Source organism: Chiloscyllium plagiosum, chromosome 23 (genome assembly GCF_004010195.1).
Source record: "Chiloscyllium plagiosum isolate BGI_BamShark_2017 chromosome 23, ASM401019v2, whole genome shotgun sequence".
NCBI lineage: Eukaryota > Metazoa > Chordata > Chondrichthyes > Orectolobiformes > Hemiscylliidae > Chiloscyllium > Chiloscyllium plagiosum.
Window position 1 is genome coordinate 19950459 of NC_057732.1, and position 24966 is coordinate 19975424.

The 24966-nt window shown below is 39.9% G+C and overlaps 1 protein-coding gene across 2 annotated transcripts in view; it reads right to left on the minus strand.

Moving 5' to 3' along the window:
* cog5 (component of oligomeric golgi complex 5) overlaps positions 1-24966 on the minus strand; it is a 129943-nt gene that overhangs the window by 59582 nt on the left and 45395 nt on the right. For both annotated transcript variants that reach the window (XM_043713659.1, XM_043713660.1), the window contains one exon: positions 16197-16327. In XM_043713659.1, coding sequence (XP_043569594.1) covers positions 16197-16327 — 131 coding nt within the window. The remainder of the gene's footprint in view (positions 1-16196; positions 16328-24966) is intronic.

A 24966-nucleotide genomic window follows, 5' to 3' on the forward strand; every position in this document is an offset into this window, starting at 1 on the left:
AGATATCAAACCTACAGCTCAGCAAGCAAACCTCCACCCTAAATTTCTCAGCTCTATGGAGCTATTTCTTCTGAGCCTCATCTCCAACTTAGTTTCTTTGCAATTTCTAGAATTTCTTCCTAATTTTGTTTTAATATCACAGAGCTATCCAACTGATCTGGATTTCTTCCATCCTGGAGCACTAAAAATTAGAACTTCAAACATAGAGTCTGCCTATCTCTTTCTTCAATTTATTTGTATTAAAAATTTCCTATCTTCAGTACTTGCCTATATTCCTTTGAAGTGCTCTTCTGTGACACATGATCTGCCCTGAGTAGCGAATTAAAAACATCGCAATAAATCCTGGAGACAGTATTACAACTGAACAGTCCAGTTAGGAATTTAATTTTTAAAATATTTCACATCCAAATTAATTAAGTAGAATAGAAATGGCTAGAGAGGTGATGTATTGTTGTATGTGGAAGAAGGTGGATGCTGATGAAATCTGGAGCATGTTTTGGTTGCTCAAGGAACTTCAGCGCAGAGTAGAACCCGAGCTGCGAAGTATGACACCATAGAGGAAGAAAGTTAATAAGATACTGTTTCAGAAGACAGTCACATGGCTTAGATTGCCAACGTCAAATTTGGTCTGTGGTCAGGGACAAGGGGGTGTGACTGCAAATGAGCCAGATATTTGAATCAAGAATTTAGCACTGGAAGAGCCTCAGCCAGTACCTTTGTTCATGAAGTACCAGGTTTTGTTCCTAGAGTAGACAACGGTACAGACTGCAGGGAGGACGAGCAAACTGACCAAAGCATCATGGTGCACAGCACCATTCAAGAAGTGGGTGAAAAGAGGAGAAGAGTAGTAGTGATAGAGAACAGCATTGTTAAGGGAATACATATTGTTCTCTGCAGAAAGCCAGAATGCCCTGAAAGTTGTGTTGCCCACCTGATACCAAAGTTCAGGACAACCTTTTTGGTCTGGGGTTGGACGTGGAGTGGGAGGGGAAGGATTCAATTGTTGTGATCCCGTAAGTATGTGGTAGGAACTGGAAAGAGGTTTCTGTTTAGGGACTATGAGGAGCTTGGGGCTAAAAGCAGAAGCACAAAGGTAATAATCTCACAACTGCTACCTGATCCATGTATAAATTCACATAAAGTATACAAGATTAGAGAGGTTCAAAGATGTGTGTGGGAGTATTGGGTTCCGATTGGGGCACTGTTACACGTAGACTTTACATTTTAACAAATGCACGTGTGCTAGGACATGCACATGATTTTGAACAGGGGTTCAGTGTTGGGGGATAGTGGACATGAGATAGGAGTGAGGAAGGAATCCAAGATGGTGGCAATCCCAAGAGTGAGAAGGGATGAGAACCCAGAAGCCGGATTTGGGGGTGGTGTGGGGAGGGAAAGACAGTGATAAGCAGGGTTCAGGACCCAGAAAGTCCTCTTTATCTCAGTCTCCCTTCTACACTCCCCCAGCTCTGTTTTTCACCATCTCCACAAGCTCAAGCTGAGAATTCCATAGCGGAGCTGTTCGAAGAAAAAGTGGAGGATTGCTTAGTTCAAATGAAGAAGGAGCCCATGAAATATGATACCTCAAAATATCTGAAATACCAAGAAGAAATCAAATCTATTCCAGAGAGCTGTGGCATACTTTGACGTGGACTGGGGAGAAGTCACTTAACCTTCAAGATCTCATCAGGGAGCTCAGGTGGAATTAAAAAATAGAACTGGGTTTGAAAATCTGAGTCCTCACATTTGCATTACTTGTTGTTTCTTACACACAGTGAAGTTTGTTTTACTTAAAAACATAAAAGCTTGTGGCATTGTTTTTTCACTTAATCATTTGATGTTGAAATTTCTCTTTAAATGTCTATAGAGTTCATAACAATATGCATTAGTCTAATTCTGTCTTTCTGAGTATACCCAATTTTAACCACTATCATTAGTGGCCCTGCTTTCACCTGTCTAGGCTCAAAGTTCCCTCCCGATCCCTTGTAATCTTGCTTTTCTCCTTTGACTCAAGTGAAGCACTGCGCAATGTTTTCTTACATCAAAAATATCATATAAATACCAAGTGTGCTTGTTGTCAGTACTTTCCATTGCATTCAATTATTAAGCCAGAAGGCCAAAATGGTAACCAGAATTCTCCTGAAACAAGCTTCAGTTTTGTTGATAAAATGTTTTATAGCATGCAATAACACTTTCATATGCTTGCATTTTAGATCATACTATCAACTGCTCATAAACAGAGTTTTGATCTGAAGAGTGAAAATAACTATATGTACATATGCAGTTCTCTGAGGTTGCAAAGTCCTCAAAAAGATTTTATTTTGATTAAATTAGAAATGGTCATTGTTTTCCAAAAGGCTTTTACAATTACAGTAAATCTTGCTCACAGTCTGGATAAACATAATCCTTTTATACAGCTGATTCACTTGCTCAGTGTGATCTTTCCTCTCTCATAGGAAACAGGACAAGATGAAGGAACATTATCAAGATCTGAACTAATTGTATACCAATTAGAAGTTATTAGCGGCTACGTTTAGTTCAAATTCATGATGAATACAAGGTTTTTCTTTTTGATGTAAAGGTCATTTCTACACTGCACTGCTAAGTAATAAATCTAAAAGCCTCTGATGAAGTGACATTTAATCTTCCAGAACAGCCAAAGAGTTACAGCAACATATTTAGATAATTATAATGCTTACTCTGCTCTGTTAATCAGAGTGCAATCAAATCACTCACAAAAAACAACTTTGGTCATGTTTTAAGCATCTAGAATTTTTACTCAAATTGTTTACTTTTAAATGTATATTAATCACATGTTTTACTTTTGTCACTTCTTGTTGTCTCCTGTATATCAAACATATGATCCCAGCTGATGTTGCTACTGGAGAGGTCAGATTGCAGGCTTAAATCTGGCTTGATAGATCAAAATGTCTTAATTTATTTAATGTGGTGGGCTTTTACTGAAACATAGGCACAATGCTGCAGATTTGGTTTTTACAATAAAACAAGTTCATTATACTAAAGAAATTACACAAAGATGGATGGAAGGACACGTTGGGTTGAAGCAGCAGGGTGGCTGTAGAAGGACTTGGATAGGTTAGGAGAGTGGGCAAAAAGTAGTAAATGGAATTCAATGTGGGGAAGTGTGAGGCTATGAACTTTGGTAGGAAGAGTAGAAGTGTAGATTATTTTCTAAATGAAGAAATGCTACAGAAATCTGAAGCACAAGGGACTTAGGACTCCTAGTCCAGGATTCACTTAAAGTTAACATGCAAGTTCTGCTGGAAGTTAGGAAGGCAAATGCAATGTGTTAGCATTCATTTTGAGGAGAGCTGGAATACAAGAGCAGAATGTAATGCTGAGACCGTACAAGGGTCTGGGCAGACTGTTTTTGGAATACTGTGAGCAGTTTTTGAGCCCTGTATCCTAGGAAAGATGTGCTGACCTTGCAAGGTGTCCAAAGGATGTTCTCAAGAATGATCTCAGGAATGAAGACCTTGTCACACACGTAGCAGTTGAGGATTCTGGGTCTGTACTCTATGGCGTTTAGGAGGATGAGAGGGAATGTGATTAAAATGTACAGAATACTGTTTACGGGGAGGAACTAAGTACCATCACAATCACTAGAGACATAGATAAACTAATGGATTAAAGGCAAATAGGTCTCCTAGCCTGGATGGTTTGCATCCTAGGATCTCAAAAGATGCAGCTACAAAGATAGTGGATGCATTGGCTGTAAATTTCCAAAAATCCATATATTTAGGAGAAGTAACAGAGGATTGGACAACTGCCACTGTGACATTCCCTATTGAAAAAGGGAATGAGGCAAAAAGCAGGTAACTATAGACCCATTAGCTTAATATCCATTGTTGGAAGAGTATAAGAATCAATTGATAAAAAAGTGATTGTGTAACATTTGGAAAATCATCACCTAATCAAACATAAAAGGGAAGTAGTGTCTGATTAATTTGTTGGAAATTTTTTGAGGAAGTCTCAACCAGAGTGGACAGAGGGGAAACAGTGGTTGTGCTGTATTTGGAATTGTAAAGGCATATGTCGCGGTATCTAATGACAAAAAAGGTTAAGTAATAAGATAACAGCTGTTATAGGGAATATATTGACATGGATAGAGGATTTGCCAATGGGCAGGAAACAGCAAGTGGAGATAAGAGATTCTTTTTCAGATTCTCAAATTGTGACCAGTGGAGCTCCGTAGGGGTCAGTACTGGGACCGTCACTGGTTAAAACATATATTTATGGCTTCGAGGAAGTGAATATACCATAGTCAAATTTGCAGATGTTACAAAAATAGATGAAAAAAGCAGATTGCGTGAGGGATAGAAACATTTAGAGAAAGATATTGAAAGATTAAGTAAGTGGACAAAACATTGGCAAAGTGTAATGTGGGAAAATGTGATGTTGTTCATTTTGGAAGGGAAAACTAAAAAAAAGTTATTTAAATGGACAAAAACTACAAAAAGCTGCAACACAAAAGGGACTTGGGGTATTGTGCACGAAAAGCAGGTGCAGCAGGTAATCAAGGAAGGCTGATGGAATGTCAGCATGTATTTCAAGGGGGCTGGAGTATAAGAGTAGAGACGTCTTACTGCAATGTACAAGGTGCTGGTGGGATTACATCTGAAATACTGTGAGCAATTTTGGTTCCTTATTTAAAAAAAATATATTGTTTAACCTAGAAAAGGTTCACTCAGATGATCCTAGTACAGAGGGTCTGTCTTATGAGCAAAGATTAAACTCATTGGAGATATCTCATTCAGACATACAGGATTTTTAAGGGGCTTAACAGGGTAAATGCTGAGGAGATGTTTCCCCTCATGAGAGATCTAGGACCAGGTTGCATAGTGTCAGAATGAAGTGGCGCCAATTTCAGGCTGCGATGAGGAAAAATTTCTTCTCTCAGCAGGTTGAGAGTATTTGTAACTTCTTGCCACAGAGAGCTGTTGGGACAGATTCTTTCTGTATATTTAAAGTTGATACAGAAAGATACTTGACCAGTAAGGGAATCAGGATTATGGGCAAAGGGCAGGAAAGTAGGAATGAGAACTGTCGATTCAGTGACAATCCTATTGGAGCAGGCTAGAGGGGTTGAATGCCCTACTCCTGTTCCTCTTTCTTAGTTTTATATAGGTCATAAACCATTTTCTAGAAGCCAGAGAATGCAAAAACAGTGCAAAATAGAACATGCAGAAAAAATATTGTACCAGTGTGCAGAATATAAAAAACAAATCATCAATGCCAACACATTGAGTTCTTCAGATTTAAAGTTGAATCGCCCAGCTGGTGGCAAGATGTCAACTTCAGGCCCAAAGGGGTTTCTGAAGTCTGACATGGTGGTGCTTCTCAGAGAAGGTCTCGTAATTGGCTGCCTTCGCATTGCTGTCCTAATAAGTGTACTGGGTGGGTTTCCGAAACTGCATGCCTAATCAGAAAGCTTACAAGTACTTTGGCACTCATCAAGCAGAGGCAATGTTCCAAGCATGGAAGACGGACACAATTCCAAGGACCTTCAACCAATTTGTACAGAGGGGTAACAGGAGCTAGAAGCCCAATAGGACCAGTAAGACACACATTAGTTCCACTGAAAGATGCTGGCAAGATTGGCAACATGGCCCAAAACACTGATTTTCACACATGGGAGACGATAGTCAACAATAGAGAGAAAGGTTGAAACTACGGATCCCAAAAAGATGTTTCTCCTTATGGGACAGATTAGAACTAGAGGACACAGTTTAAAAATAAAAAGAGTCACCCATTTAAGACAGAGATGAGGAGAAACGTTTTCTCTCAGAGGGTTGCCAACATTTGGAACTCTCATCCCCAGAAAACAGGGGAGGCATGGTCATTTTACATTCTTAAAGGCAGAGATAGATTCCTGACAAATGAGGGAGTAATAATATATCAGTGTTGGTGGAAAATGAAGTTGAGTCCATAGTCAGATCAGCCATAATCTTGTTAAGTGGTATGACAGGCTCGAAGGGACTGAATTTTTAACTTCTATAGACAGGAACACAGGTTACAGAGTCTGTGATCTCCAATAAACTAAGCAATCTATGAGTTGTAAACAATAGATATGAAGGGGTACAAGTTAACTGGTTGCTGAGTGACAAAGTATTAACTATGGAAAAAAGGTCAGGTCATCTAAAATTGTAAAGGTTGAAAAATGGTTCTGGTTGGAACAGTGACCATGAAAATAAATGTTGGCAGTATTATAGGCAGTATTTCTTAGACAGCATAATTGTCCATCACACCATAATTTAAAATCATATTTTTAGGATTAATATGTGTTACATTGGTGAGCAATGGCAGATGAAGGAAGAACCTCTTGTTGCTGGCAAGGGGGGCAATGAAGTCAGTGTTCCATGAATGGCTCTGAAGTCAATTTGAATTCTTGGCTCCACTACCTGCAGCGTACTTGCTTTTCTTAAAATGACATCACCACATAGCAGCAAAATCTAGGGTGACAAAAATCATTAAAAGTTGACATGATTGAAGAATACCACCTCAACTACACCACCTCACCCCCAAATTCCACAAGGACTGCATTTCATTCTCCTCTGTTCCTGTCCTTACTGTTCCAAAGTGTCTTTTAGTTCAAGCAATTATTTCCCCATTGTAATTGACTGCATCTTCCATATTACCCATGCTTCTGCATTCACTCCTTCCTCTCTGTCCCACAACAGGATGCCCCTTTTTTCACACCTTCGATCCCACCAGCCTCTGTATCCAATGGATCATATTCTCCCATTTCTGGCACCTCCAGCACAGTGCTATCACTAAACATAATCTTATTTTCCCCTTTGCTCTTTACCTTATCCTGGCACCTCATTATTTTATAAACCTCTATAAGGTCACCCCTCAACCTCCTATGCTCCAATGAAAAAAGTCTCAGCTTATCCAGCCTTTCTTTATAACTCAAACCCTCCAGTCCCGTGACATCCTTGTAAATCTTTTCTGCATCCTCTCCAATTTAATAATATCCTTCCTACTGCGGGACAACTAGAACTCTACACAGTCCTCCGAAAGTGACTTCACCAATGTCCTGTACAACTGCAACATGACTTCTCAACCTCCTATACTCAATGGTCTGAAGGCAAGAGTACCAAATGCCTTCTTTACCACCCTGTCTACCTGTGAAGCCACGTTCAAGAACTATGTACCTGAACCCCTCTTTATTCAACCACACTCCCCATGACTAAGCCAGTTTTGTATCCATCTTATCATGTCACAATGGATTCCACGTGACTTCACCTTCTGTATCAGTTTGCCATGAGGGACCTTGTCAAGAGCCTGGCTGAGTCCAGACAGACAAAATCCACTGCCCTACTCCCATCAGCCACCTTCAGCCCATCCTCAAAAACCTCAATCTTTTAAGTTTATTGAGACAAGACCTCCCCTGCACAAATCCATTCTGCCTATCACTAATAAGTCCATATTTTCCAAAATGTAGTAAATCCTGTCCCAAGGAACCTTCTCCAATAATTTCCTTACCACAGATGCAAGTCTCACTAATTTCCCAAATTATCCCTTAAACAAAGGAACAATGTTGTCTATTCCCCAGTCCTCTGGGCCCTGTCCTGTGACTTATGAGGACACAAAGATTTTACATAAGGCCGCAACAATTACCTCACTGGCCTCCCTCAACATTCTGGGATAGATCCTATGTCCTGGGGACATGTCTACCTTAATGCTTTTCAAAACATACAACATCTTTTTTTTCTTAATATCGACACACTCAACAATATGAACATACCACTCTCAAGACTCACCATGCCCTTCTCCTTGGTGAATATCGATGCAAGGTATTCGTTAAGGAGCTCACGGACTTCCTCCGGTTCCACGCCGAAATTATTTTGTCCTTGAATGGACTTACCCTTTCCCTAGCTACCCTCTTGCTCCTTACATGTGTATAAAAAGCCTTGGGATTTTTCTATAGGCCAGTTAAAACTGCAGAAAAAATACTACAATTGTGCAAAGAAAAGGGTCAGAATTGATGATGTTCACTGGTAATTGGGATGTTCACTAATAATTGCACAATGTTCAGCTTCATTCACAAATGCAACAAAGGTCTGGATGGGTGCAGCTCCAACAGTCTAGAAGATCGACACCATCCAGGACAAAGTAACCTGTTTGATTGGCACCACATTCACAAGCATTCACTTGCTTGACCACCGACATTCAGTAGCAGCAGCGTGTTCCATCTACAATATGTTTACAAGATGCACTGTAGAAATTCACCCAAGCTCCTCAAACGGCATCTTCCAAATCCAAGAAAACTTCCATCTAGAAGGATAAGGGTAGTAGGTACAGGGGAACACTGGCACCTGCAAATTCCCCTCCAAGCCACTCAAATCCTGATTTGGAAATATATTGCTGTTCCTTCACTGTCAGGTCAAATTCCTGAAATTCCCTCCCTAACAGCACTGTCGATCAAGCAACAACATATGGACCACAGTGGCTCAAGAAGACAGCTCACTACCATCTTCTCAAGTGCAACTAAGGATGGGCAATAAATCCCACAAATATGCGTAGAAAGGATGAGACACTGGTGGCACAGGGAGTGTGGGAAGGTGTTGGCAGACCTTGGCTTGAGGAAACAGTTTAGGAATATCACTAATTTCACACCAACGCGGGGAGAGATAGAGACAGTGGGTGAAAAGTAATGCAGATAAAGCAGATGGTATGGGGTTGGGGGAGACACCATCAGAAATAGGAACAGGAGTAGGCTGCTCGGCCCCCCAAGCCTGCTCCACCATTTAGTTTCATCACAGCTGATTCAACATTCCTCATGTCCACTTTCCTGCTCTTTCCTGTAATCTTCGATTCCCCAACTGATCAAGAATCCATCTATCTCAGCCTCAAGTGTACATAAGGACTGCCCCCACAGCTCTCTATGGCAAGGAGTTCCCAAGATTCTCAACACTCTGGGAGAGGAAATTCCTCCTCGTCTCAGTCTTAAATTGGCACCTTTTTATTCTGAGATTATGCCCTCTTTGGTCCTAAACTCTCCCATGAGGGGAAACATTCTCTCAGCATTTACCTTGTCAAACCTCAAAAATCTTACGTTTCAATGAAATCGCCTCTAATTCTTCTAAACTTCAGTAAGTGGAGTCTCAGCCTCTGTTCATAAAATAATCCCTCCATACCAGGCATCATCCTAGTGAACCTCTCAACTGCCTCTAATGAAATGGTATCTCCTGACACCCATCTCTTTCCCACAGTATCTTTCTTCACAAGTGCTAAAAATGTAACATCTGTTCTTTAACCTCTTCTCACCATTCAAGGTTTGAATCAGCAAGTTAATTACACTCCTTTCAATTTAATGTACTAAATTTGTTGCTCAAAATGTAATCTCTTCAATAATGAGACTGAACACAGAAAGGGTGACCACTTTGCGAAACAGATTCTTTCAGCCTGATAGAGTTAGTTTAGGGGTCATTCTATCATTCAATTCCTCCTGTCTTCTACCCTTTCCTTTTGTCCATGTCCCACCACCCCAAATGAAAACACATAGCAGCTTTCACTTTTCCCAGTACTGAAAGCCGATGATCTGAAATGCTAACTCTAATTCTCTCACCACACATGCTTTGAACTGTTAAATATTTCCACCATGCTACGTTTCTCTTTGCATCATAGAAGGGGTTCCAAATAGGTCTGGAATTTTGGACACTGGTAATGATAGAAAATGCTGCAAACAATAGATTGTCAACTGTGATTAATCAATAATTTTTTTAAATGGCTGTTTACCACATAATGCCATTTCTAAAGGCAACTCAGTTGCTTCACTGGCATAAATATTCCTTCAAAATTATCTCCATTTACATTCATATAAATGAGCCAAGTGGATGGGAAATAAAAATCTTGCTCCTAGATTTTGCTAATCTACTCAGCAGTCATGAAAGAGAGAACCTGTGTTAATAACACAGCTGAATATTCTTCTGACGTAACACGTGTTCTCCAACATTCAGGTTTCATACCTTGTTTCTATCCAGCATATTCAGGCTGATATCAAGAATGAAAAAGAGTTGAAACTAAACTTGCATTTTGGGTCCAATTCTTCATTAAAGCTTACTTCTCTTTACAAATAAAAATATGCTGATGAACTAAAACTTCAAATCACAAAAGATTAATTGATCTAGGTAATGCTTTTATGAACAGAAATGTGACTGAACAATTTTGTTTAACCTTACATAACATTTACCATACATATGTCAGTGCTTAATGAAGCTGGTAAAATAAGCAATGAATTAACACCTTTCTGCCTTTTCAAGCGAAAGCTTGCCCTCGTAATTAAAATAAAAGCTTATTTTCAATGGTGAGTTCAATGGAGACCTATCTTTTTATTGCAAAGTCTTAACAAACCCATTTCTACAGCCTCTTACTTTCCCATTTTAAATGTTTATTACAATTGTTTCGCCTCAACCATTTCCTATATCAGACCATGCTATAAGCAAAGAAATGTCTCCTAACTTATTTCCTCACTTTTTCAAATTGTTGACTCCTCCATGCATTTCCCAATTAGGGTGAAACAGATTTTCCTTATTATCAAAACCTTTCAAACATGGTAACAACTTTGATTAAATCTCCATTTCAAGCTATTAAATTTGTGTTCTCTTTTTCTTAAAGAGTGGGAAGACCACTGATTGATTATCTCACTGTAAATCAGGTATAATGTACTCTGTATCTTTTGTAATCTTTGCTGTTAAGCAAGTTTTAACTACAAATGATTGAACACTTTGAAAGAGTCAGCCTTAAAACTACCAGTACTGAAAACTATTGAACCCATTAGGATGACTATAGGTAATTGTTACAACACAGGGTAAACACTCCTGTTTAATTTAAAGCAGCAACACCGAAAAGATTTATCCCATGCAGTAATCTGTGAAAATTCAATAGGCCAAGAATTATTTAAAGTAAAAATTAACAACTTTATTTCCTAAAGTATAACAAAGAGTAATTAAATAACAACTATTTACAAATTCTTCCTCTAACCCATCTTTTACCTTCCCCTTCCACAACACTAGTCCGATAAAACTCCCAATTAAAATTTACAAAACAAAACTTCTTATCTCAAAACCAGGCAGCTTTCAGTTTTCTCTGTATTCCTGTCTTCTTTTCTTCTTGGAGATTCTGCTTCACAGGTTACTGATCAATAAAAATACCTTTAAGAGAGCTATTTTTCAGGCAGTTTTTACATGTTGGTAGCTTGGCAGTTCTCCTGTCAACTGTCCAATTTTCCCCGGTCTTATAACCCCAAAGCATCGGATTGTGTCATTGGCTTTTAAGATTGTCAATATACTAAATTCAAACTGGATTGGAGTTTGGTATTTTTCAGAGTATAATTTAAACTGATTGGCCCAATTAAAATCTGTTTTGTCATTTCCAGGCAACCAGCTACCCCAGCAGCTGGAGCACATGTTACACTGTATCTTACTGAGAACATTTGGTGCTTTCACTGCTAACTTTTAACTCTCTTAACAGTGCAGTGCACCCACATCTTCATAACAGTAATAAAAGATTTCATTGTTCTGTTGATGCCAACATTCTAGGTCAACTTCTACATCCAGTTGAATTACACAGCAAACATACATTAGAAAGTGAAATAAGCCAGTTGGCTCATTGGGACTACTCAACCATTCAATAAGATCACGATTGATCCAATTGCTCCACAATCCTAACTATTCCCAATAACTCAAATTTTAAAGGATCAGTCTATCTCTGACTTAAGAACGTTCAAGGGTGTTGTTTCAACTAATTTTGAGGATGTGCGTTCCAAAATCTCTCAATGTATCAAAAAAAATTATCCTGGTTTGGAATGGGTGACTCATTATATTTCAAAAGTGATCTCTAGTTCTAGATTCTCCCACAACAGTCATGATCCTTTTCACATGCACTTCGTCATGACCCCTCAGGATATTGTATGTTTTAGTCAAGTTGAATCTTACTCTTCTGAACTCCAGCAGAAGCTCTAGCCTGTCTACATATTCCTCATAAGACAATCCTCCCATTCCAGATATTAGACATGTAAACATCTCTGAACTTCTTTCAATATGTTCACATCCTTCCTTAAAAAAAGATTATGAAAACTATAAACAGTACTCCAAATGTATTCTCACCAAAGCCCTATAAACCAAAGTAAAAGCTCCTTATTTTTGCATGCAATTTGTTTCATGATGAATTAGCTATGATGAATGTTAATTAGCTATTAATATTCTATTAGCTTTCCTATTTATTTGCTTAATCTGCATATAAGCCTTTTGAAATCACATTTATTTTTCTTTTTTCACACTTTCCCATGTTGCACTCCATTTTCCAGATATTTGACAATTTATTACACCTTTCTATATCCTTCTACCACAAACCTTAAGCCCTCTTCATGATTCATTTTCCTACCTATCCTTGTACCATCAGCAAACCTAGCAACTATACCTTCAGTCCCTTCATTCAAATCATTTACATGAATTGTAAAAAGTAGAAGTTCAAGCATTGATCTCCATACCAGATCATTTGTTACATCTTGCCACTCAGGAAATGACCTACTTACACCTACTTCGTTTTCCTGTTAACAAGCCAGTCTTCTAGCCATGCCAACATGTTACCTCCTATACCAGGATCTTTTAGCTTTTGGTGGAGCATCTTGTCAAATGCCTTCTGCAAGTCTAAGTACAAGTACATTCACCATTGCACTTAAATCTACGATAAATGTGACTTTCTTAAAGAACTTAATAAATTGGCTAAACATGATTTCCCTTTCACAAATCCATGTTGATTATCTGCTTGCAATTCTGTACACTATTTTAAATGCCCTGCTATAATATATTTAATAACAGCTGCTCAGACCTTCCCTATTATAACTATTATATCTGAAATTTCGTGCCATCTCTCTCACTTTTGAATAAAGAGGTTACACTTATTATTTTCCAATCTAATGGAACTCAGAATCTGGAGAATTTTGAAAAATAAAAGTAGCACACCCACTCGCTCACTAGTCTTGTTTTAAAGACCCCTTCGATGAAGTCAATCAGGAGTCAATCCAAAGTTCTAACAAAATGGTCAGTAGCACTTCCCTGGAGGACTGTAATTTTTTAGAGTACTTCCCACCCCTTCCATTTACAGATTTACAGCTAGTTCTGGATTTGTACTAGGGCTTCAGCAATTTACAATCTCTATTACTTAGACAGACACTGAAAGTAACTTATTCAAGCTTGCTGATGATATGAGTTACATATGAATGTGACCTATGATGAGGGCACAGAAAGGCTGAAATAAGATATACAGACAGCTTAAATGAGTAGGCACCAAGGCGACAGATGGTGTTTAATTTAGGAAAGTAACAGGTTATTCACGCTGGTATAAAAACAGAAAGGCAGAATTTTTTTTTAAATGTGTGAAATGTGTTAGTGGGAACACTCAGACTTGGGTACACTTGTAAAAGAAATACCGGACGTTAGCATGCAGTTACAGCAAATAATAAGGGAGGTAATTAGCATGTAGATGCTTAACTGCAAGGAGATGAGATACAAGAATAAGGAATTCTTACTGCAATTGTACACGGTTTTAGTAAGATCGCATCTTGAGTACTGTAGAGAGAGTTAGTCTTCATATCTAAGGAAATAGATAATTGTATTGGTTGCAGTACAATGAAGATTCACTAGCTTGATTGCAGAAATGAGATTTTCCTATACTGTATGGTTAAGCTCTCTGGTGTTTAGAGGAGCAGAAGTGTTCAAATTGAATCATTAGGATTCTGAAGGAGTAAACACAGAGATCATTTCCCCTGTCTCTGAACCCTAAAATATTGGAAAAGGGATTCAATCATTTGGAACTGAGATAAGGACCAATTTCTTCATTTAAAAGGTTGTGAATCTTTGGAATCTTAGAGGGTTGTGGATGCTTCATCATTATTTTCAAAATTGAGATAGATTGTTGATCTCTTAGGAAAGCGATGGATATGGGTTTGGGCATTGAAGTTGAGACATGATCCACCATAATCATTTTAATAGCACAGTGGGTTTGATGACCATATTGTCTAATCCTGCTCCCATATCTTTCCAAGACAGATGGTTAATGTTAAGACTTTGCAATAAAGTAACCCAAGTTAACAAGCCAAAGACCATTCAAGAAAAGCATTAACTAATACTAAAATTAGGAAAAGGAAATTATGACAGAGGTTTAAATGTGCAATACACACAAGTTATATACAGCAAGCATTTTATTAACTGGTACCTATGGGACCAGGAGTGTACCAGCTGACTAAATATTCCAGTTGGCAAAGAAGTCCACATAGTCAATGCAAAGACACACATTAAGTAACAGAAACAATGCAGGACATATACACATCACTATTATACTTTATATACCGCATAAATCAATAATAATGCAACTTTGCCTTAAATAAAATTTACTGGCAGAGAGTCTTTTCACTCGCACCCTCAACTGACTACTTGGACATCGCAGAGATCTGGTATTTGAGGTATCTGTTTGCTGGTTTATTGAGAGTTCTGGTTAAACAAGGTTTGCTGTCTATCCTTTTGCGCTTTATTTAATGGACACTGGTGTTGTTCAAATTGTCTTCAATAACTGAGATGCCTTTGACAAGATGCAGCACAAGAGGCTGTTAAATAAGACAAGAACCAATCATATTGGAGGTAAGATAGTGGCATGGATCAAGGACTGCCTGCTGGGCACAAGGTAGAGAGTAAGGATAAAGAGGTCTTTTTCAGGACGTCAACCAGCAAGTAGTGGAGGTCCGCAAGGTGTTGGATCAGTGTTGGGACCACAACTATTCACGTTTTACATTAACAATCTGGATAAGGCATTGTTGCTTAATTTGCTGATGACACCAGGATAAGAGCTGCAGAAATCTGAAGCACAAAGACCTTGGGAGTCCCGGTACAATATTCTTTTAAAGTTTAAATGCAGGTTCAATTGGCGGTTAGGAAGGCAAACATAATGTTAACATTCATTTCAAGAGGGCTAGAATACAAGAGTAGGGATGTACTGAATCAGAATCCCTAAAGTGCAGAAAGAAGCCATTCAGCCCATCAAATCTGCATCAACCCTCTGAAGAACATTCCACCCACACACACACCTCCACCTCATCTCTATAACCCTAAATAGTGCTTTTCTTTTTCGATGGCTAACCCATCAAACCTGCATACCCCTGGACACTACAGGATAATTTAGCCTGGCCAATCTACCCAACCTGCACCTCTTTGAACTATGGGATAAAATCAGAGCACCCGGAGAAAACCCAGGCAGACACAGGGAAAATGTGCAAACTCAACAGAAACAATCACCCAAGGCTAGAATCAAACCCAGGTCCCTGGTGCTGTGAGGCATTGCTAAATGTCAGACAATGTTTGGAATATTGTGAGCAGGTTTTGGTTCTGTATCTAAAGAAGAATATTCTAGCATTGGAGAGGTTTCAGAGGAGATTTACAAGAATAATCCTGTGGATGAATGGCTTATCATATGAGGAGTTGTCGAGAATTGTGTGTCTGTACTCAAGTTGTGTGTCTGTAGTTGAAAAGCTTGAGGGCCCACTGAAACTTCAAATTTATGAGAAGCCTGGACACAGTGGATATGGGGATGTGGAGATGTTTCCACTAGTAGGAGAGGCTAGGACCTGGAGGGAACAGCCTCAGGGTGAAGGGACAATTATTTCAAACTGAGATGAGGAGGAATTTCTTCTGGAGGGGAAAATGACGACTGTAGATGCTGGAGATCAGAGTCGAGAGTGTGGTGCTGGAAAAGCACAGCAGGTCAGGCAGCAGCCGAGGAGTAGGAGAATCGACTCTTCAGGCATAAGCCCTTCATCAGCCGAAACGTTGACTGTCCTATTCCTCGGATGCTGCCTTACCTGCTGTGCTTATCCAGCACCACACTCTCGACCAAGGAATTTCTTCAGCCAGAGGGCAGTAAATCTGTGGAACTCATTGCCATAGAAAGTTGTAGAGGCCAAGAAAGCGAGTGTATTTAAGACACAGATAGATAGGTTCTTGAATAGTAAAGGGACAAAGGGTTATGATGAGATGGGCAGGAGAATGGAATTGAGAAATATATCCGTGATGATCGAATGGTGGAGCAGACTCAATGGGCTAATTAGCCTAAGTCTGCTCTTATAACCTATGGTCTTATGCAACCATCATAATTCAACTCAAGATACTGGCATTTACCTGTGTCTCCATTCCCTGTTCAAGCAATCGTTTGGCCTGATTTTCTACCTCAAGTCGAGCTCTTGCAATAAAAAGAAGATCATTTTCGATAACTTCAATCCCTGATAGGTCAACTCCTTGTGAAAGATAATCTGTAAAACAAAAAGCTTCAGTGAATCTCATTAAATAAAGCAACTATCAATACTTTGCCTCTGTAAACATCTATCACAAATTAATATAGTGCAAAGTTGCCTAGTTATTTCACCAGTGTGAAAAAAAACTGCTGCAATCAACTCATTTTCATTTAAAAATTGAATATGATATTGCTACTACCCATCATTAATTCCTCTAGAGATTCAAAGTTTGGGAGAAGATTTGTAGCTCGGGTGCTCGTTGTTGTGGTTCTATTCGTCAAGCTGGGAATTTGTGTTGCAGACGTTTCGTCCCCTGTCTAGGTGACATCCTCAGTGCTTGGGAGCCTCCCGTGATCTGTGGATGAGTGCCATGCCTCTAGGAATTCCCTGGCTGTTCTCTGTTTGGCTTGTCCTATAGTAGTGTTGTCCCAGTCGAACTCATGTTGCTTGTCTTCGGAGTGTGTGGCTACTAAGGATAGCTGGTCATGCCGTTTCGTGGCTAGTTGGTGTTCCTCTAGAGAAGTTGGCAGCGAGCTGCAACCTTGGACTTCTACAGTCATTGGAACACCTACAGTGCTGTAGAGAAGCAAGCTCCAGGCTCAGGAGTGAGATTCAGCAGCACTGAAGGAACAGTAATACAATTCCAAGTCAGGATGGTGTGCGGCTTGAAGGGAAATTTCAGCTGGTGATATTCCACTGCATCTGCTGACCTTGTCCATCCACATGGTTGAGGTTGTGGGCTTAGAAAGTGCTTTCAAAGGAATCTTTGTGAATTACTGCAGTACATCTTGCAGATGGTACACAGTGCTGCCACTGTTTGAGTGCATTTAAGGAAGTGAATGTTGAAAATGGTCAATGAAAATGCCAATCACATAACCTGCATTCCCCTAGGTGCTGCCAATCCTCTTGAATGTCAAACATTCAGGAGGACAGCGAGTATTCCATCAAACTCTGACTTGTGCTTGTAGTGGGTGCACAGACAAGGGAAGACAAGGACGACACTCCTCACTGCAGAATTCCCAGCCTCTGACCTGCTCTTGCGGCCAAATTACTGATGTTGTTACGACACAGGGATAACATATTAAACCAAATCAGCCGCACAATGAAGAACCCGCAACACAGTGACATTAGAACATTCAAAGACCCTCAAAACTGTTCAATTGTTCCTAACCATACTTTACAAATAACAGATGTAGAACACCAACTTTATAAATTAAATAAAAATTAACAATTTATTAATAAGGGTGTAGCTTTAGCAGAACACAGATAAACTAGCAGACCATCTCATTAATATCTTTGGTCATAAACTCACATTCTCACATTAACAGATGATAGATTTAAGGGATAAATTAATGAATAAATACCAAGTATTCATGAAATTCTTGAATGAGGCAGTGTTGGATGGGGATGGAGGGGCAGGCGGGGGCAGTGCTAGATGGGGTTGGGGGTGTGGGAGGGCGGTGGGCGGTGTTGGACGTGGAGGCTCGCGCGCTGTGCTGCTGCTGCTAGTCTCCTGAACAGGGAGCAGACTTTAAAAACTCTGAGCCCCATAGGAAAGGCATTTAATTTATTAACCGAATAATCAATTTTCCGAACGAAATAGTGCCCGCCCATCTCTTTCGGATAATTGAGGTTCCTCTGTATTACAGGCATGTAGAACTGTATATTTTGCTTGAATTCCAAAGTCATTGAAACAATGCAAACAACTTATACAGACTTCTGGAGGCTTTTACTTATTTCTTAAAGATTGGGATTCTTTTCACAGAACTTTCAACAAGTCAATAAGTGGAGACAGCAAAACCTAAAAGTCTGAAAGTTTTGAATACAAAACTGCCCCCTGCCCAAAACAGTGGCTGAGTTAGTTCACTCTGGTATTTTTCTTTTTCTTCTATTCAACATTCTTTGAGGTTGGCTGGCCAGCACAAATCCACTCTTGATCTCAATTCAACATCCACGCAGCTGCTAGGCCCTTGGCATAGAACCATCTTGGTACTGAAATATCTCCAGTATCATTAGAGGAGTAATTAACCTGCAATATCTTTCCATGACAGTTTGCAACAACAAAAATCTGTCTTTTGTTCTCTCTTTTTTAAGAACAAACTGCTATACAAAATTCAATTCCCAAATTCATCCCAGTTTCAAATCACAAATGAAAACAATAAAAGAGTACTGGTCTCAACAATATGGCCAGTCCAATCCTGTTTCTGGTCAACAGCAACCCTCAGGATGTTGATAGTTTGGGATTCAGCAAAGGTAATGCTATTGACTATCAATGGACCATGGTTAGTTGATGTTTATTTGGAGATAGTCTTTGCCTAGTATTTGAGTGGGACATTTGTTACTTGGTACTTATTAGCAAGCATGGAATTTGTCCTGATCTTGTCAGACTGTTTCAATATCTAAGGAGTTGTGAGTGATATTAACCATTGTGCACTCATTAGTGAACATCCCTGTTCTGAACCTATGATGTAGGGAAACTCATTGGTGAAGTAGCCAGTGATGGTTGGGTGGCCTAAGGCCATTATCCTGAGAAACATGTCTATCACTGGGCCAGGAGACTAGAGTTTAAGTCCCACCTGCTCAAGAGGTGTGTAATAATATCTCTGAACAGGTTGATTTAAAAATATATACAGTAAATCCTCTGTATCTGTAAGTTCACAACTCGCAAATTGACTTATCTGTGCCAAAAAGTAAGCAGCAACAAAATTCACCTTCCGGAGGAGACTCACACATGCGCAATTTCTAACTTATTTTTAACCTGTATTTTTAATAGGTTCTGCACTCGTGGATTTCACCATTCGAAGGAGTTGTCAGAAACAGGACCCTTGCGCATACGGAGGAATGATTATATCCTGAGGAATTCATGCGATGATATACTGACAGAGACGATTGACCTCCACCAACCACATCGTCTTTCTTTACGAGAGTTTAGTCCTGATTCCATCGACTCCAGTTTTGCTCGGGCTTCTCAAAGCCACACTCAGTTAATTGCTGATTTGATGTTACGGATAATCACTGTTACAATACCTCTGCAGTTCAGCTCTTCTGTCCAAGGCTATAATGAGATCAGGAGCAAAGTGGCCCTAGTAGAACCCAAAATGAGCATAATTGAGCAAGATACTCTTTGTGATTACTGCTCGATAGCAACAGCAACGATCGCTTTTATCATTTTGGTGGTGACCTAGAGTAGACTGAGAGTTGCAAGTGCCATACTGGATTTGCTGTGTTTTTTATGCAAAGGAATTCTGGTGTCCCACTACAGGAAGGACATTGCCAGGGTTAGAGGGTTTGAGCTATAGGGAGAGGCTGAATAGGCTGGGGCTATTTTCCCCAGGTTGTCAGAGGCTGAGGGTGACTTTATAGAGGTTTATAAAATCATGAGGGGTATGGATAGGCTAAATAGACAAGGACTTTTCCCCGGGGTAGGGGAGTCTAAAACTAGAAGGCAAAGGTTTAGGATGAGAGGGGAAAGATTTAAAAGGACCTTGGAGTGGCAACTTTTTCACACGTAGAGTGGTTCATGTATAGAATGAGCTGTCAGAGGAAGTGGTGGATGCTGGCACAATCACAATATTTAAAAGTCATCTGTATGGGTATATGAATAGGAATGGTTTAGAGGGATATAGGCCAAATGCAAGCAAGTGAGGCTAGATTTATTTAGGATATCTGGTCAGCATGATTGAGTTGGACTGACTGGTCTGTTTCCGTGCTGTATATCTCTATGACTTTATGACAGACTTGGGCAATTTTCCAAATTGTTGGGTAGACATTATTTTTGCAACTGTCCTAGAACAACATGATGAGTTACACAACTACTTCTGGAACCCAAGTCGCCAGCAATATTGCTGGAATGTTGTCAGTGTCCACAGCCTTCAGAGTATCCAGTGTGTTCAGCCATTCCTTGATCGCTTGTACAGTAAACTGAATCAGTTGAAGACTGGCATCTGAGATATTTGGCCTTCAGCAGGGAGACTGTAATCGATCATCCACTCTACACTTCTGGCTGAAGATGGGTGCAAGTGTTCAGCTTTACCTTTTTCACTGATATACTGGACTGAGGATGGGGATTTTGTGAGCCTTCACCTGCTGTTATTTGGTTAATTGTTCACCACCATTCATGACTGGATCTGACAAGACTGCAGAGTTAGATATGATCTGCTGGTTGTGGGACCATTTCACCCTAACTATTGCATGCTGCTCCACTCTTCAACATGTAAGTAGTCCTGTGCTATAGTTTCACCAGGCTGATACCTCATTGCCAGGTATGCCTGATGCTGCTCCTGACAATATAGATCAGCTAATGGAATAATTCAATTCATCCCTTAAGAACCATGATTCTGACATTTTCATTCCCTGCATTACTTAGTCTTACAATAACATTTCTCAATTTTAATACACTGGCATTGCTGGTTCAACATATAGCATAAATGATACAGTAACTTCCTCTCATTCAATCTTCAAATAAATTTTGACAATAATATTCTACATGTACAAGATTCCATAATCTTTATCTAACCTGGGCAATAGATAGGTGATAGGATCATAGAAATCCACAACACAAAAAATGGCTCTTTGGCCTATCGTGTCAAAAACAACCACCTAATTATTCTAATTCCATTTTCCAGTAGTTAACCCATAACCTTGTATGCCTTGGCATCACAAGTGCAAGGCTAAATACTTCTTAAATGTTATAATAGCTTCTAACTTTACTGTCCTTATACGTAAAACATTTCAGATCCCCACCACCCTTTGAATGGAAAAGTTTTCCTCACATCTTCTCTAAACATCATGGTGGCTCAATAGTTACCATTGCTGCCTCACACATCAGGGATCCAGATTTGATTCCAACCGACTGTCTGTATGGAGTTTGCACATTCGCCATGTCTGCGTGGGCTTCCTCCCGGTGCTCCAGTTTCCTCCCGCAGTCCAAATATGTGCAAGTTAGGTGGAATGGCCATACTAAATTGCTCATAGTGTCCAGGAATTTGCAGGCTAGGTGGATTACCCATGGGAAATGCAGGGTTACAAGGATAAGACATGGGAGTGGGTGTGGGTGGGCTGCTCTTTGAAGTCTGGTAAATAAAGGGAGCTAAATACTGACATTCATACGACATGACTCATTTCCATCATCAGCAATATATCCTATTGGCTTGAAGGGAGCAAACTGATGGTGGTAAACACCACTAATGTTGCTACTGCATGGTGAACAAAGGCATGGCTCTATTATGAGTTTGTCAAAGAGTTATATCCTAAAGCATCTGGGATTGAAGTGTGTATAATGACCAGTGATGATAGATTTGACTTTGATAGGCTAATTAGTTGACTATTCTGTTTCAGACTTAAATTTGAGCACAGGATCGAACCCATTAGACATGCAAGGAAAGTCTTACATCTAGCTGTGCATTCAAATGTAGCAAAATTGTCCTCTATATATTGGAAAATATGCAAGGTTAGATGTTATTATGTCCAATATATATTTTTCATATAGTCCAAGAAAAATGTTTTGACAACTGGGACTAGTGTGGATTCCATGAGAACGCCATCTATTTCGGCATATATGGAGGCCAGTCAATCTCAGATTACTTTGGATGGGTACATATCTCAAAGTTTGAGTAACAGGTGAAACTAGCTGTACAATGCTGCATGAATGCAGTAGCAACATGAGTGGTGCTCACCACTAACACATTATTGCTGTCAAACCAAACAATGTCCTGCAAATTGCACATGTTTTAGTGCTAGGTTCATGCCAGGTATCTAGGCTATACACTTCAAGACTGACGAATCCTATCAAACAGCATATCCCTTTGGCTGGCTGCACAAACCATATACTGACCATACCCAACTAGGACACGTCTGCAAAATGTGCAGTTTAGTGTCCATTAGATGTGATGCTGTAATTTGACAAAATTCGCTGGATAAATCGGAGTGTACAAAATATTACACTGACAACTAATTTAGATGGTTAGTCATGCTCGCAGTGGAGCACACTTATGTGCCGTGGAAGCTACACATTTTATAAACTTGTTCCTGTTCTTTATAGTTACAGCACTTACATGCGCTGCAATATTTCAACTCAAAAAAACAGGTGATAGACATTTGCTGGTTCATTTCTCAGGGCAATGCCATGATCAAACAAGGTCAAACTGTCTGGTTTAATATTTAATGCCCGGCAGTTTTTGAAAGAGAGAAAATTTGAACAGAAATAGGCTATTCAGCCCATCATGGTCACTCTACAATTTAGCATCTTCATGGCTGATCATGTGTCTAAATGCCATGCTTCTGCTCTTTCACCATGTCCCCCTGATACCTTTAGTTTCTATTAATTATATTCCTTAAATATATTCAGTAACTTTGCCTTCACAGCCTTCTGTAGCAGTGAATCCTAAAGGTTCACCACCCTCTAAGTGAAGAGACTTCTCCTCGAACCATAGAAATTATACAGTGCACAAAGGGGGCCGTTCAGCCTGTCTTGTCCATGTCAACCCAAAGACACTATCAATTTCTAACATCATCTTCTTGCACTTTGGTCATAGCCCTGCAGCTCACAACACTTATGGTGCAGATCCAGGTACTTTTTTAAAAAGAGTTTAAGAGTTTCTGCCTCCACCACCAACTCATGCAGTGAATTCCAGACACAAAAAACGTTTTTCCTTATGTCCCCTCTAATCCTTCTGCCACTTAGCTAGAATCTTTGACCCTTAGTTGTTGAACTCTCTGCCAAGGGAAACCAGTTCCTCCTGTCCGCTCTTAATTTTGTATACCTCATTCACCCCTCAGCCTTCTCTGTTCCAAAGAAAACAACCCCAACCTCTCCATCTCTCCTTGTAGCTACAACTCTCCAGCCCTGGCAACATTCTAGCGAACCTTCTCTGCACTCTCTCCATCCTTTTCTTACATCCTTTCTGTAATGGGGTGACTGGGACTGCGCACAATACTTTGGTTGCAGCCTCACCAGTCTGATTACCTCTTCAGTCTGAAATAGTCCACAGCACATTCTGAGACTGTCATCTCTTGTTCTGGACCACCTAGACAGGGAACATCATCCCTGCATCCAGTCTGTCCAGCCTTTTCAGAATGTTTACCTTTTCAATGAGATCCCTTCTCATTCTTCTAAACTCAAGTGAATACAGACCAAGTCAAGATATTTTTAAATCAACCTGTTCAAACATTTTCTGCCACATTTTTGTAGCAGGTGGGACTTGAACCTAATCCTCCTTGTTGAAAGGTAGGGACATTACCACTGAAACACAATAACAGGCCTAGTTGACACAATCTTTCGGTGTGGACATGATGGGCTGAATGGCCTGCTTCTACACTATAGGGGTTCTATTCTAAACCTTCTGTCCCTACCTTAAGCTAATGATCCCTTTATCAAGGGTAAAATGTTTTTCCTTGTCCATCCTATCCATGCCTCTCATAATTTTATATATCTCAATCATGGTCCTTCACTGTCTTCTGCCACAGTGGCAGTGTCACTACTCTTGGGTCAGAATATCTGGGTTCAAGTCCCAACCTGCTCTGAAGCTATATCATAACATGTCCAAGCAGTTTAATTGAAATACGTATAAGGAAAAAAAAAAGAGGAATAACACCAAACAATGGGCATTAATTCATGTGAATCAGTAAATCAATGTCCAGTGAAAGTTATTGCAGTTGGCTGATTTGGCAGAATTCCCTTTTCATGGGAGCTCAGATGGAGGTGTATGCAGTTCAAAGTGTAACAACTGTTTCTTGTAAAATGCAAATTAGCTCACTTTCAGGCAAATACTGTACTGGATTCTTCCAGAATTCAGTTTTTGAGCAAAGTTGCGAGGAGGGGAAGGTTTAGCTGAGCCTGGTATACTGCATGTTGTTCTGTGTTCTGATGGTTCAGACTGAGATAAGAGTTCAGGAGTATATCATTAAAGTTATCAACAAGTCAGTAAAGTTTCAAGTCATGTGACAGGGCTCCTGCATGAAACAACTTTAATGTCTCTGGTCAAAACCACTGTGTATTGTAGCAAATAACTGTGGGGCCATAACAAGATTTGATAACTCTCACTTTGTTATTAGTTCAGATTTGTAGACAGGAGGTATCTGCCCTCTTAGACTTATTATGCTTAGTGTTCCTGCAATTTTAGGTGTTAAACTCTATAAAGGCTATAGGTTAAGTTTGTCAATTAGAAGTTTCTGGTAATTTCTAGACCAGTGTACAGTTCTGGATGCTACATTACAGGAAGGATGTGAACTCATTGGAGAGAACGCAGCAGAGTTTTTCAAAGTTTGTGAGAAGATTTGTAGCTCGGGTGCTCGTTGCTGTGGTTCTGTTCGCCGAGCTGGAAGTTTTTGTTGCAAACGTTTCGTCCCCTGTCTAGGTGACATCCTCAGTGCTTGGGAGCCTCCTGTGAAGCGCTTCTGTGGTGTTTCCTCCGGCATTTATAGTGGCCTGTCCCTGCCGCTTCCGATTGTCAGTTTCAGCTGTCCGCTGTAGTGGCCGGTATATTGGGCCCAGGTCGATGTGTTTGTTGATGGAGTTTGTGGATGAGTGCCATGCTTCTAGGAATTCCCTGGCTGTTCTTTGTTTCGCTTGCCCTATAATGGTAGTGTTGTCCCAGCCAAATTCATGTTGCTTGTCGTCTGCGTATGTGGCTACTAAGGATAGCTGGTCGTGGCATTTC